Source organism: Geospiza fortis, unplaced genomic scaffold (genome assembly GCF_000277835.1).
Source record: "Geospiza fortis unplaced genomic scaffold, GeoFor_1.0 scaffold23, whole genome shotgun sequence".
NCBI classification, from domain to species: domain Eukaryota; kingdom Metazoa; phylum Chordata; class Aves; order Passeriformes; family Thraupidae; genus Geospiza; species Geospiza fortis.
Window position 1 is genome coordinate 9,817,869 of NW_005054303.1, and position 12,075 is coordinate 9,829,943.

Sequence of the window (12,075 nt, forward strand, 5' to 3'; positions counted from 1 at the left end):
TGGAGATGCCAGGGACCTCAGAAAGTTTCTAAGGTGTTTCTGTCTGGGATGCTCCCATGTACCCTCAGCCTCAGGGGTTTGGAGGGTGAACCCTTCATCCTTCCTTACCACCTGCAGCATCTCCCATGTGTGGAGATGAGTTTACCTGGTCAGTGGAAGAACAGACTCTGCTTGTCAGCAAAACAAGCTCTAAATGCTGATGTGATTCTGACTCCAGGTTTGCCTGCTCAGAACAGGGCAAGGCAGGATTTTAAGAGCAAGAAGCACCTTTTAGCTGGCTAAGCAACACAGGCTGAGAGTAAAAAACAGGAACAACCCAAAAAATCCCAGACAAGCCTCTAGGAACATGAACCCTTCAAGTCATTGCTTTGAGCACTTTCTCCTCTGCCCAGCTGCCCTGGTACCACCCCCAGTTTGCACCCACCATGTGAGCATCGTGTGCATTCCAAAGGGAGGCTGAAATAACATCCCCAGAGATGCTGGCTGGGATGAATGGTTAAATCTGTGACCTACATGCACCTTGCAAGGGCAGCTCTGTAAATGCTAATCCCTTGAGTGCATCTGCTCCCTCTGCCTGTCTGCCCCTGCCCAGTTGAGCACAGGCATCTGGCTGCCCCAGGGCTGTGACAGCTGCAGCTCTTTCACCTCCCTGCATTTATTCTGCACACTTTGCTCCATACAATGCATCTTGACCCTACTTTGTTATCCAAAATGAAGCAGTCATGCCAACAGCAGAGCTGATCAAGTCTGCTCTCCTGGCCTGTGTCCAGCACTGAGCATCACTGTGGGCTCTCCTGAGGCTCATTAGGGCTGTGCAAACATTCACAATCTCCCTCCCTACAGCACTCAAGAGATTCCTCCCACTACAGATTTTGTGTGCCTAACACAGTTATATTACTGTCACCTCTTTCCTGCCTCTAAGACAGACTGAACTCAACGTTGCTCCCTCAGGAAATTAAAATGGAAATTTTGAATAAAATCTGATCTTAAATTACTACAGGAAATTACTACTTGGATAGACTGTAGTGGAGCACATATAAAAATTTTAATTTTCAGGGCTATTCAACACAGTGGGGACAGCAGGCTTCAGTAGCTCACCAAAAAATGAAAAACAATGAAGTTCTCTCATTTATAGGCTTAACTACAGATTTCCATTAGGAAAATGGTTCAGGCATTTTAATTTAAAAAATAATGGCTTGTATTTCTCAGAAGGGGAGAGGATGTCTCTAGAATTATTTTCAGAGTTCAGAAAAAATAACAGAGAAAACACTGGTTGTAGAACAGCTGTCCAGTTTAAGAAATTAAATTCTTCTTTCTCATTGCAATGCAAAAAAAAAAAAAATTAATTCTTCCAATCAAACCAAGTAACTATTTCATCACAACACAGTTTGTGAAATAAGCACAGCTGTTCATTACTCTGGCAACGTCCCCACCAAGATTGCTTGACCTTTGCCTGTGGAAGGGTTAGAAACAAAATACTAAGTGGCTTCAATACTTCTTCACAAACTGTAAAATAAAAGCCATTTACTTGTCAAGGAAAGGGATGCAAGAGTTTGGCTTGCTGGTGTGTAGAGCCCCCCAAACAACTTAAGACCCTGAAGTATTTTACCTCTTCCAATCCTGTTAACAGGGCAAAGTAAACACACATTCAAACTGCATAATAACCTAATGAATCGAGCCCATGTGACTTTGCTGTAAGTCTTCCCCAGCAATTTTACACAGCACTAAATTCAGTGTAATACAGCAACAAGCCACAAAGAATGCAAATGTTTCACAGCATTTTCCTGCTACAAAGAAGACAAGTCAATTCTCAATGTGCTCAAACCCAGGGAGTTAGCATTTAAACACATTTAAGTTTCCTTTCTGCTGGCATTTTCTTTCAACTTCCCTCTTCCTTTCCCTGCTCCATGCCCTTGAGCAATTCCTGTGCTTATCCCTCCCTGCCTTTGGCAGCCAGGAACAAAGGCACCTATTCCAGAAAACAGCTGCATCTGGCTCTGTGCAATCAGAGTCTTACACAGGGTCACACAGCCACTTCTTACAAAGGGTTTGCAACAAAACCCTGGGCACGATTTTGTTGTCCAGGACACAAAGGATGAACTCCACCCGGGCTGGCTCTGGGGGAGCAGCCCCATTCCCACCCAGAAGTGCCAGAGGGGCTGAGCCCAGGAGAAACCCCAGTCTTGCCCCAGGAGAAACCCCAGTCCCTGCCGGCCCCATGGATATCAGCCCGGAGGAGCTGAACACTCACCCGCAAGCAGAGCTCTTCCCACTGCCTGTGCAAATGCTCCACTTGCTCCTTGAGCACCATCATGTCCTCGGTGAGGATGAGGTGTGCCAGCTCCGCCTTCATGGCCTGCAGCTCCTTCATGTCGTGGGCCCAGTCTGCCAGCGACTGCTCCAGCTCCTGCATGGAAACGCACCCGCACAAGCCTTGGCACTAAGCTCCTCGGCTTTCCAAACCTGCTGGCTAATCCCCTGCCTGGCCTGTGGGGGAGGAGAGCAGGGAATGTGCAGCCGCCTGTGCTGGGGCTGGGCTGGCCAGCATCCCCAGGAGATCACTGGAACCCCACTGGAAGCCACTGGAACCCCACTGGTAGTCACTGGAGCCCATGGCAGTGCCCCACTGACCCACCAGTACCATCCCTGCATCCCAAAGTGCTGGGACAGCCTGGCCCCGCCAGCTCCCTGTGCTCCAGGGCAGCATCCGGGCCCTCACACCCAGGCCAGCACATGCATGCTTCTTTAGGGTTTCCTTTATTCCTGTTATAATTGCTTTGGACAAGTTGCTTTCCACCTGCATTTGCTCCAGTTTCAGGTTATTTTTCTAAACACACAAAAAGATTGTATCAGTTGCCTTCTCTAATGAATTATGTCATAGGCACCTCCTCAGATTTGTGAGGAATGTAGAGCTTTTAAACTGCTTGTTCACAGAAAACAGGCTCTCTTTTCTGCTTTGCTCCCCCAACTCCCCTTTCTCTTTATTGTAAATTACACATTTTCCTTAAAACTGTCAAATTTGTCACCTAAAGGCAGAGGTACCACTGCATGCAGCTGGGGAATATGACAGTCTACACACACAAGGTCCTAGGTCCCATTTTGCAAAAAAGCTGCTGGGAAGGGTCATTGGCTCATCCAATAAAAAAAGAACCTCTTAGAGAGAATCCAGTTTGTCTCATTTTGAAGGGGAAAAACACTGTGAGTGTTTGTGTCAGAAGTGTGCTGGGTCTAAACCCTGTGAGGATTTTCACAGGTCTTGGACCCAGCTTCAACACTAGAGGAAAACACCAAATAAACTTGACTCTAAAATTTACCTGAGATCACAGTACTCCTGTAGATGTGCACACATGCATTTATGTCTCTTAACAAGGGGCAAATCCAGAGCAATTACAGAACTAACTATGGAATTTCTGCTAGCCTCGTGTAAAGTCCAGGGCTGAAAGAAAAATAACTTTATTCCAGATAGAAGTGCAAAGCAGGAAGAGCATGCCATGCCATTTTAGTCCTTTATTGTACTACAACACCTACTAGCAGCACTAGCACTGGCACTGCCTGACCCTGCTGCCTCTGCAGCTGAATTTCTCTTGCTGGGATAAGAGGCAGAAGCTGTGTGCTTCCATCTCACAGATAAGTCAGGGCTACAGCAAGGCTGCTGCCGTGGGAAAGGCAGCCAGCACTCATAAAGAAGATTTCAGACAGCTGATAATGAGTTCGAAGCCTTGGCTTGTTAATAAGCTTATTTGTTCCCACTACATAGGTCAACAATTCACTTCATAAAAGGATGATGAAAGACTGACCACTGCAGACAAAATGTCTCCTATTCCTTGGAAATGCTTTTCTTGCCATTTAATTTTCATGGTGCACTATGGGCTGCAAGGAATTTTGCCACTCCCTTACTCTTAATTTTCCTTCTCTTTAATTATTCCCAGATCCTGCAGGTATGTATGGTGCTTTGCAGAATTACAAGGTCTTTTGCCTGAGGAGCTCCATGTACAAAACGGATTGGGAAACAAAAAGGGAGATTCAGTCATGAGACAGGAGCCAACTGAGCTGAGAGAAGGGAGCTTTTTCCCTTTTTTTAAAGAAACTACTTATTTTATAAATTCAGACTGTAAAGGGAGCAGAAGCAGGAAAAACCATTCCAAACACTACTACTACTCATAATCTTCTTGGTCAGCTGGACTTTGGAGATGGGCAGCAATCAGGATGGCGTAAAGGAGAGAAATTCAGTGTCACTGAAGAGCAGGTAAGAGGGAAAACTGATTTTACAGGGATGAGGTGTTGTGCAAAGACTACATCAATTTAAATACAATATGGCTGTTCATACCTTAATATGTTCCTTGGCTTTGTGGAGCTCTTCATGTTCAACAGGGAGTGGATCTTTTACTTTCTCCTTTAGCTCTTGCAGTCTGCTTTCCAGTTCCTTGGTTTGCTTTTCAAAGCGGTCACAAGTCTGCTCAGGGAGACCCAAAGAAATATAAAAGGTGAGGATATTTTATCAAAAAATATGAACCACATGGATATGTTACAAAATAGCATCTTCAACCCACTGAAATAATCCATCTTGTGCTCTGGTTTTTTGAATTTTCTTTTTTGATACATAGTGCCACCCACAAGATTTTGGTGCTTGGATTTACAGAACTTCAAGCCTCTCTTATTTAAGCCTTGCCTTAGAGAGCATTTCTCCTCACTTGGGTTGAACAAAGCAAAGAGGCCTTAAGCATGGTTTTTGGACTGTATCAGTGACAGTATTCAATTTTAAGACATACCTAATGTTCTACTTAGCCATGAAAGCAAATTCATTGCTGTAAGGAAATAAATATCACTGGCCCGTCTATTTAGAAGTCATTGTTCAACAACATGAGGAGGAACAAATCATGTTGACTCTAAGCTAAATTTTAGCTTTACAGCCCAAAGCAGGAGTGAGCTCCAGGCCATGGAGAGCTTGAGAACAATCAGAGCAGAAACATCCATGTAGCAACAAATGGAATCCAACTCAATTTCCTTTGGAGAATCAGGGAACCACAGTTTTAGCATTCCCCAAGCCCTGATGACACATGACAGCACTCCCCTCAGAGTGCCCCTGCAGCGAGCAGCAGCTCAGCCTGGAGACGGTGGGACAGGGAAGCTCCTGAGACCCAAGGCCAGAGCAGCACGTGGGGAGGGCATCACCCACCTGTAGGGTGCCACTGAACTGCATCTTCTTCTTCTCCAGCAGGGCCTGGGTTTTCCCCCAGCGCTGCTGTAACTGGCTGAGCTCCTCCTGGAGGGCAGCGCTGGTGTTGGGATCGGAGACAGCGCGCAGCTTCTCCCCAACGTCGATGACCAAGGTGTACATGGCTTGCCACCTCTGAAGGATCACTGCCTTACTCTTGAAAAGGGGAAAAAAGTTAACTTTCCAAGCTGTTCTTAGAAAGTTCCAGAAGTGCTTCCTCGGTATTTCACTTGGGAAGATGACTCACAAGGTACAGCTTTGTTCACAGTCGTGAAAGAGGAATCAATAGATCTCCTATGTGCTTCTTTGATTTCAGAAAAATCATGTTTTCTCTGATATTTTGATTTATAAAACTCTACAAAAGCTTTCTCCAGACCAAATCTATAGTGCCAGACTGAAAGTGTAGCAGACAAAAATACAAACTAAGTTCTGTGACCACCTCTAAGACCAACATCTTAGGCTCATTTTTTCAGAGATAAGAGCCCTGTTAATCATGATGCACTCCAAGTGAAGTAAGCCATCAATAATAATTTGCCCACAACAAATTGATCCCTAACACAAGGAGGTATAATCAGAGTTTCTTTATGTAGAACAGCAGCAGGAGGAAAAGGGCAATTTGGAGTAGGAGGGAGAAGACTTTCTGGCTTTTCTCACTAAGTTGTAAAATCTACTGAAAACCACCTTTACACAGCAGGTAGAAATACAGATGAAATAAAAAGGGCAAGCACCAAATGGAACACTGGTAATGTGTTAATCCATCAATACTAGGTGTGTGGGGACACAATATAAACCTTGGACTGTGCAAATAGCATTCAACAGTATGATTTTAAAAGGTTTTAGATTGCCTTATGCAACCATCAAGTTCACTGCTTGTTTCTACCTTCCTATAAAACAAAGAGGTCCACAGTTAAATGCAAAACCAAAACATCCAAAATTAACAAAGGAAAATATTTTTTTCCACTGCATGTAAAATGCAGAAGCCACTGTTCTGAAGAACTGCTCATAAGGTTTGTATATCTTGGAGTGAAGAGATTCCCTTGCTTTTTCTTTGTTTCTGGCCTCTCCTGCCCATCCTTGCACACACAGGATCTATATGGCCCGTTTTGCCACATAACTACCTTTCTTCAGGCAAAATAGAAGTCCTGAATTCAGCAGTCATGTCAGTAAGATGTACACAGACCTAGAGCTTACCTGCTGACTAGTGTGTCTGTCTCCTCTGGCACCCTGAATTGCCATTTTCGTATCCATAAGATTTTTAAAGCATGCAAGGCTACTAAATGGCCATACTGATCAAGAAGTTTCTGAGTATAATGAGCCTTTTGCAATGCCACTGCTTTCTTACCTGTGCTCAGCTTTAAGGAAAAAGTATCACCAATAATTTCTCCCCCAAGAAAGTGTGTGACTTTAAAGCTTTTTACCTGACTGGACAGAAGCTGTTTCAGTCTGAGGGAAAAAGGCCACGTATTTTAGATTTATGAGAAATAAACACAGTACCTTGAAATCATGAATTACATTTCTAAGCTGGTAAAGGCTGTAACAGTCCTGGCTCTTCACAGCTGCAAGGAAGCTGTTTGTGTCATCAAGGAATCTGCTGAGGCTCTGCAGGGAACTCCTGAAGAGCTGCCACTGGCTCACGAGTCCATCGATGTCCTTCTTCCTTTGCTGAACCATCCGGATAACATTCTGCCACTGCTCCTTCAGCAGTGTCAGCTTGGAAATAAACTCTGTCCTGAAAATTACAAGGGCTGAGTGTTAATTTAGTTTGATCTCAAGGCTGCATATTACAGTAATTGTGATGGAGCTCCATTTGCAAAGTTGTTTTTCAATTATAATACCCAACAATGCAAGAAAGCTCTTTGCAGCCCTAAGCCCAGCCCTGCTCTCTGTATTCCATCTTTTAAGCAATCCAAACAACCTTTTACATGATACAAAAGAGGGTAAGGCAAGTCAATCTTGCAATTGTGGTATAGCAACATACATAATGCAGCAATCAGACACAATATGCACTAAACACTTCTCTGGAGAACAAGAAGGTCAATCCAAGTGAGACAAGGTCGCTGATTACACTGCAAAATTGATCTGCACAATGGAAAATTGTGTAGTTATTGAACTCATTTAAGCAGTTATTTTGTCCTCATCTGTGGTCAGATGATCCAGCAGATCTGGCTGGTTGGTTAAGGCAACCTCATCTATCAATTCTGCTTCTCTGCAGGAAGCCATCGTCCCTGATTCACACTCACACAAACCACTGCCTTCGTGTGGGTAGTTCCAAACACAAAAATCCAGCAGCTCAGCTTAGTGTAGCCTACCTTCCCTGGCAGTTTTAAGCCAAGCTGTGGATTCTATACTGGCATGTCTGAGTGTTAGCGTGCGGAGACATATAATCACACAGGCAATTATATGTAGGTGCTTTTATTAAGAGCTCTGGGAATCAGGGGCGCTTTCGCCTCAGATCTGATCCCACCATACATTGAAGAGGAACGTGTTTTTATATTCTATCGTTATATAACTTACATGTTAATTATTAAACTTATATTGTTCTATTGTATACATAGATTTTTAGCTAAACATAGCTCTCTTAAGTGCCCAGTGTAGTTTCTCATGATTCTTCCTATGATTATATAATAATTATATTTAATTACTAAACAATCATCACATCTAACAATTATATCATTTATCATACTGCTTACGTGAATGCACTGATCTGAGAAAACACAAAGCCTAACATTTTCAGAATCTATCTTTAGCATTTTCCAAGGTCCCACTATCATGAGGGGAGCACACACTCTGTCCTGCCAAGTCTCTGGAAGCAGCAAGATCTGGCAGGGAGGGAAATGTCTTCACCCCAAACACCTGAGGCAGCTGAACCCCTGCTCACAAACATTACCTGCTGTTTCTCACACTACATTGATTAAGAGAAAGGTGTAAGATCATACTGATAAAAAACAGGTTTAGGGACCATACATTTGGGGTTTCATGGCCAGTGACTCAATGCCCTGCCATGTGTGCCAGGAGCAATGTGGATAGTCCACACCTCTGCACTCTGAGAAGCAGAGAGGCCCAGAAAGAAGGAGAGCATCCTTCATATGCAGCATCCTCATTATGCTCTGTGGGCTCAACCACAGGCACAGAACAAAAGACTCCTCTTCAGGAGCAATTACTTTTGTTTTCAGCCCAGCCTGTTACTATCCCAAATGCACTCTGGCCAGGGCACCTGTGTTTCTTTCTCACTGCACCTTCTCATGCTCTTGCAAAATGTGACAGGTGATCATTCAAAGAGTGAAGCCAGCTAAGAATTTGGATTTATGTCCTCATAAGAGCAAAGATTCAATACCAAGGAAGACAGCATATTCACTAAATGACCAAGATCTTAAGGAGAAAACAAAAAAAAAGTACCTTTTCTCTGCTTCTCCGGATTCCAAGGAGAGTAGAACTTTTTCTATGATAGAATTAAATGTTTGCTGATTTATGGAAATCTCAGTCTGCAGCATCTGAAAATACCAAGAGAACAAGTTTTAACTATTCAGTGAACAACCTTTGCTATGAAAGCTGCTTCTGCTCCTCTAGAGTGACAGCACATATTTAATTGTAAAAGCTGAAAACTATTATTTTCAATTGCTAGAGTGTCAAATGCACCCTAAGAGTCCGCAGTTTTTGGATACCAGGAGGAATCTGCACATATGTGATAGTGGATCCCACCATGAGCTGGATGATACAGATCTGAAACCTAAAGTTTTTTGACTGTTTCTCTGTAACAAATAGCAACTGTCTGGAAAAATGCCAGAGAAAAAAGATTTTCACTAAAATCTAACAACTGGTCAAACCAGAAATATGCTGTGAAAACACTATTTTAAATGCATTTCTTCCAGAAACTGTTAAGGTTGCTGCTAGGTCTCCAGCAAACTATCCAGTTAGTTGCCACAGGTTCCAGTGTTCTGGGACAGGCAGACAAGTGCACATCAGGGCTGGAGAAATTTAGGACTTCATGACATAGCACCTGAAGATGCACTCCTAAAGGTCTGATCCTTGCAAAAAGGGATCTGTCCCTTTGGAAAAGTATTTTCATGTTTCAGAGTTTTTACCTTAATAGGCATTTCAAGAGTGAAATGCTCTGTAAAATCCTGCCCAGATCTAGTTTCAAAAGAATTTTCACAGAATTTTCTAGTGATTTCCCCCTGCCTTCATCATTGGAGATGATGCTTCCATTTTTAGACTTAGCTTTACCTCATATACTCTCTGTTGCTCTTGCAGTTCTTCAAACCGTCCTGGAATATCTGTTTTTAAGGCTTCTTTCATTTTTTCTAGGAATTTCATCCACTTTTCACATTTCTGGAAGAATTTCTTCTCATCATTTTGGGTTCCCTCAAGCATACTGTAAAACAAAATGAATAGCCAGAAACTTCTGTTGGTGGATGTTTTTCTGGGTATGTTTACAGGTGCTCTAATGTGGTAGTTAATAAAATTAACATATGGGGGTTTCACTTGGCACTTTGCTCCCTTCTTCCCCTACAAACATCCAGGTTTTTGTTTCAAGTGACTTGGAATACAAATAGCCACTGGAAAATCAAGTAAATTGCAAGGGCAGAATTCCACCTGTCAAGCTCCTGAGAAAGCTGAGAACAGACTGCAAGATGTTCTATGCTTTAACTTGGTTTTCATTTCAATCACAGAAAAGGGAATCGTTACTTGTGATTTTTTTGGTTTGCATTTCAGACCTGCAACATTCCAGAGCAGCTGCTGTTTTCTGACTCCACTGCCGAGTCAGGCTCTGCATTTTCTTCAGGGTGAAGTCACTGAGTGGCAGCTTTATGCTTGCTTCATTCAAACTCTCTATGCTTGGAGAAAGTGCAGCAAGCTCCAGTGTCTGATTCTGGAAGTAAGGAAAAAATAAATTATTGCAGAAAAGTACTGCCTTTCTTTCATGTAAAAGAAGTATAGAAGCTTATTCCCTGCAACCTCAAAACACCCAACATATCTGTGTTAACTTCAAAAAATACAGAGGAATAAAAAGTAATAACTCTTTTACATAGAACTCACTTTTCCAACGGTACTGAACAGATACTCAAGACCTGGAACCTCCACATTTACTTCATACCCTACACTGAGGGAAACAGAGCAGCTCCAGAGCAAAGCTGGGGAAAAAGATCTCACAACAACCCCAAATCTGGTGATTTTCCTCCCTTCCATGCAGGCATTTGGCTCAAAATGCAGATCTAGAGTTTCTAAACTTTAATAATTCCTTTTTGTGTTTTGGCTGAATTATAGTTACTCTGATGGAAGTGCTGCAACTGTGACATTTAGGATACAAAGAGCAGTTTGAAGCGGGCAAGAGCTGAGTAGTATCTTTTTGTATTTGGGAATGCAAACATACCATGAGCAATTCTGAGTTGTCTCCTTCCTCTAGACAGAGGTTATCAAAGGTGTCTGTGCAATTCTTGACACGACCCTCCAGTGTTTCCAGGCAGTTGTTGAAATCCTCCAGTTGTAAAAGATTGAACTGGGGTGAATATTGAAAATTTACATTAGTTACTATTTATTACACTTATTCAGTAGACAAAAAGGAGCAATAAGCAATATTTTTAGGAAAACAAACAGTTATTAAACCTCAATTCTAATGTATTTATAACTCTCTGTTGAACTTTTTTCCATTTTTCAACTGGACAAGGGGAAAATTTAACCTAAAGCAGAGACCAAGAAACAGAATCTCCAAATTCTGAGACAGCTGTATCTATGTGAAAGGAATTGGGGTTTCTGTGATACCTTTTGTAGCTCTGCGCTATTTAACTTATTGTGATATTGGAAAGTCAAAACTCAGCTTATCAGAGGGGGGAAACTTGTGAAAATGAGCTTCCTTTGAGGTACACACAAAGCTGTGCAGCTTACATGAGCTCTGTGGAAAAATCAGTAGGGCTGGAATTCAACTTTCCTTTAGCAGAACAGCACTGGGAAAACTTTTTCTTTCTCTCCAGAATTAAACTCCACATCTCTGAGAGAACTTACACAACAACAGTTTTTTAAGGGATGAATGGCAAAAACTGGTGTATGGAGAGAGATTGCTGTGGTAATATCACAGGGTTAAACCAGAGAAAATGACTACCCAGAAATGCATTTTTTCACGCAGTGAGAAGTTCACAGGGAATATGAGAAACCTGTTATCTTCACAAAGATTTCTGGCTTCCAGCCATTAACTGTGCTGGTTGATGAAGACATAAATAGAGCTGGCTTCAAATGTCTTGATGAATTCGGGTTTACTTTAAAACAGAACAATTCATTGAAACCAGACTTTTTCCATAGGAACAGATTAATTCTACATCAGTACATGTCCAGCAGTACATTTGCTTGGAAGCTTTCTCAGGAATGCCTGTGAAGAGGAGAAGTCAATCCTCCACTATGCTGAGCAGAGCTCCTGGATCCAGGTCTATCCCCATTTGGCCTGAACAGGAATGTGAATTTGGTCCTCAGAATTACATCAAATGGTCACAGTTCTCTGTTTGGTTTTAGGTTCACTACATGAACTCTTCCTAAGAAAAACTGAAGCCCATGATTTTTTTTTCAAGGCAGAGCTGAGAAACTTCACAGCTTACTTCAATGTTCAAAAAAACCCCCACATTTCCTAATCTTTAATCATCTGAGGGTCCTGGGGATAACAGGCCCAGTGACAGAGGCTGTTAAGCAACTCAAGCAGGTGAGGGTGAAATCCTTCATCTGTCCCTCTGGCTTCATGTAATATTTCTTTATATAGTTTATCATCCTGCTGAGTTTTAATGAACTGAAATTCCAATTCAAGAACTATAGTGAGTTTTAATGAACTGAAATTTCAATTCAAGAACTATAGTGCTCTAATGAGGAACATGGCTCAC

The 12,075-nt window shown here is 42.5% G+C and overlaps 1 protein-coding gene across 1 annotated transcript in view; it reads right to left on the reverse strand.

Moving 5' to 3' along the window:
* SYNE2 (spectrin repeat containing nuclear envelope protein 2) overlaps positions 1–12,075 on the reverse strand; it is a 158,116-nt gene that overhangs the window by 34,781 nt on the left and 111,260 nt on the right. The window contains 8 exon segments of the mRNA XM_031066314.1: positions 2,252–2,407; positions 4,328–4,453; positions 5,177–5,371; positions 6,710–6,944; positions 8,612–8,706; positions 9,440–9,587; positions 9,931–10,085; positions 10,587–10,712. Of these exon segments, the coding sequence (XP_030922174.1) occupies positions 2,252–2,407; positions 4,328–4,453; positions 5,177–5,371; positions 6,710–6,944; positions 8,612–8,706; positions 9,440–9,587; positions 9,931–10,085; positions 10,587–10,712 (1,236 nt within the window).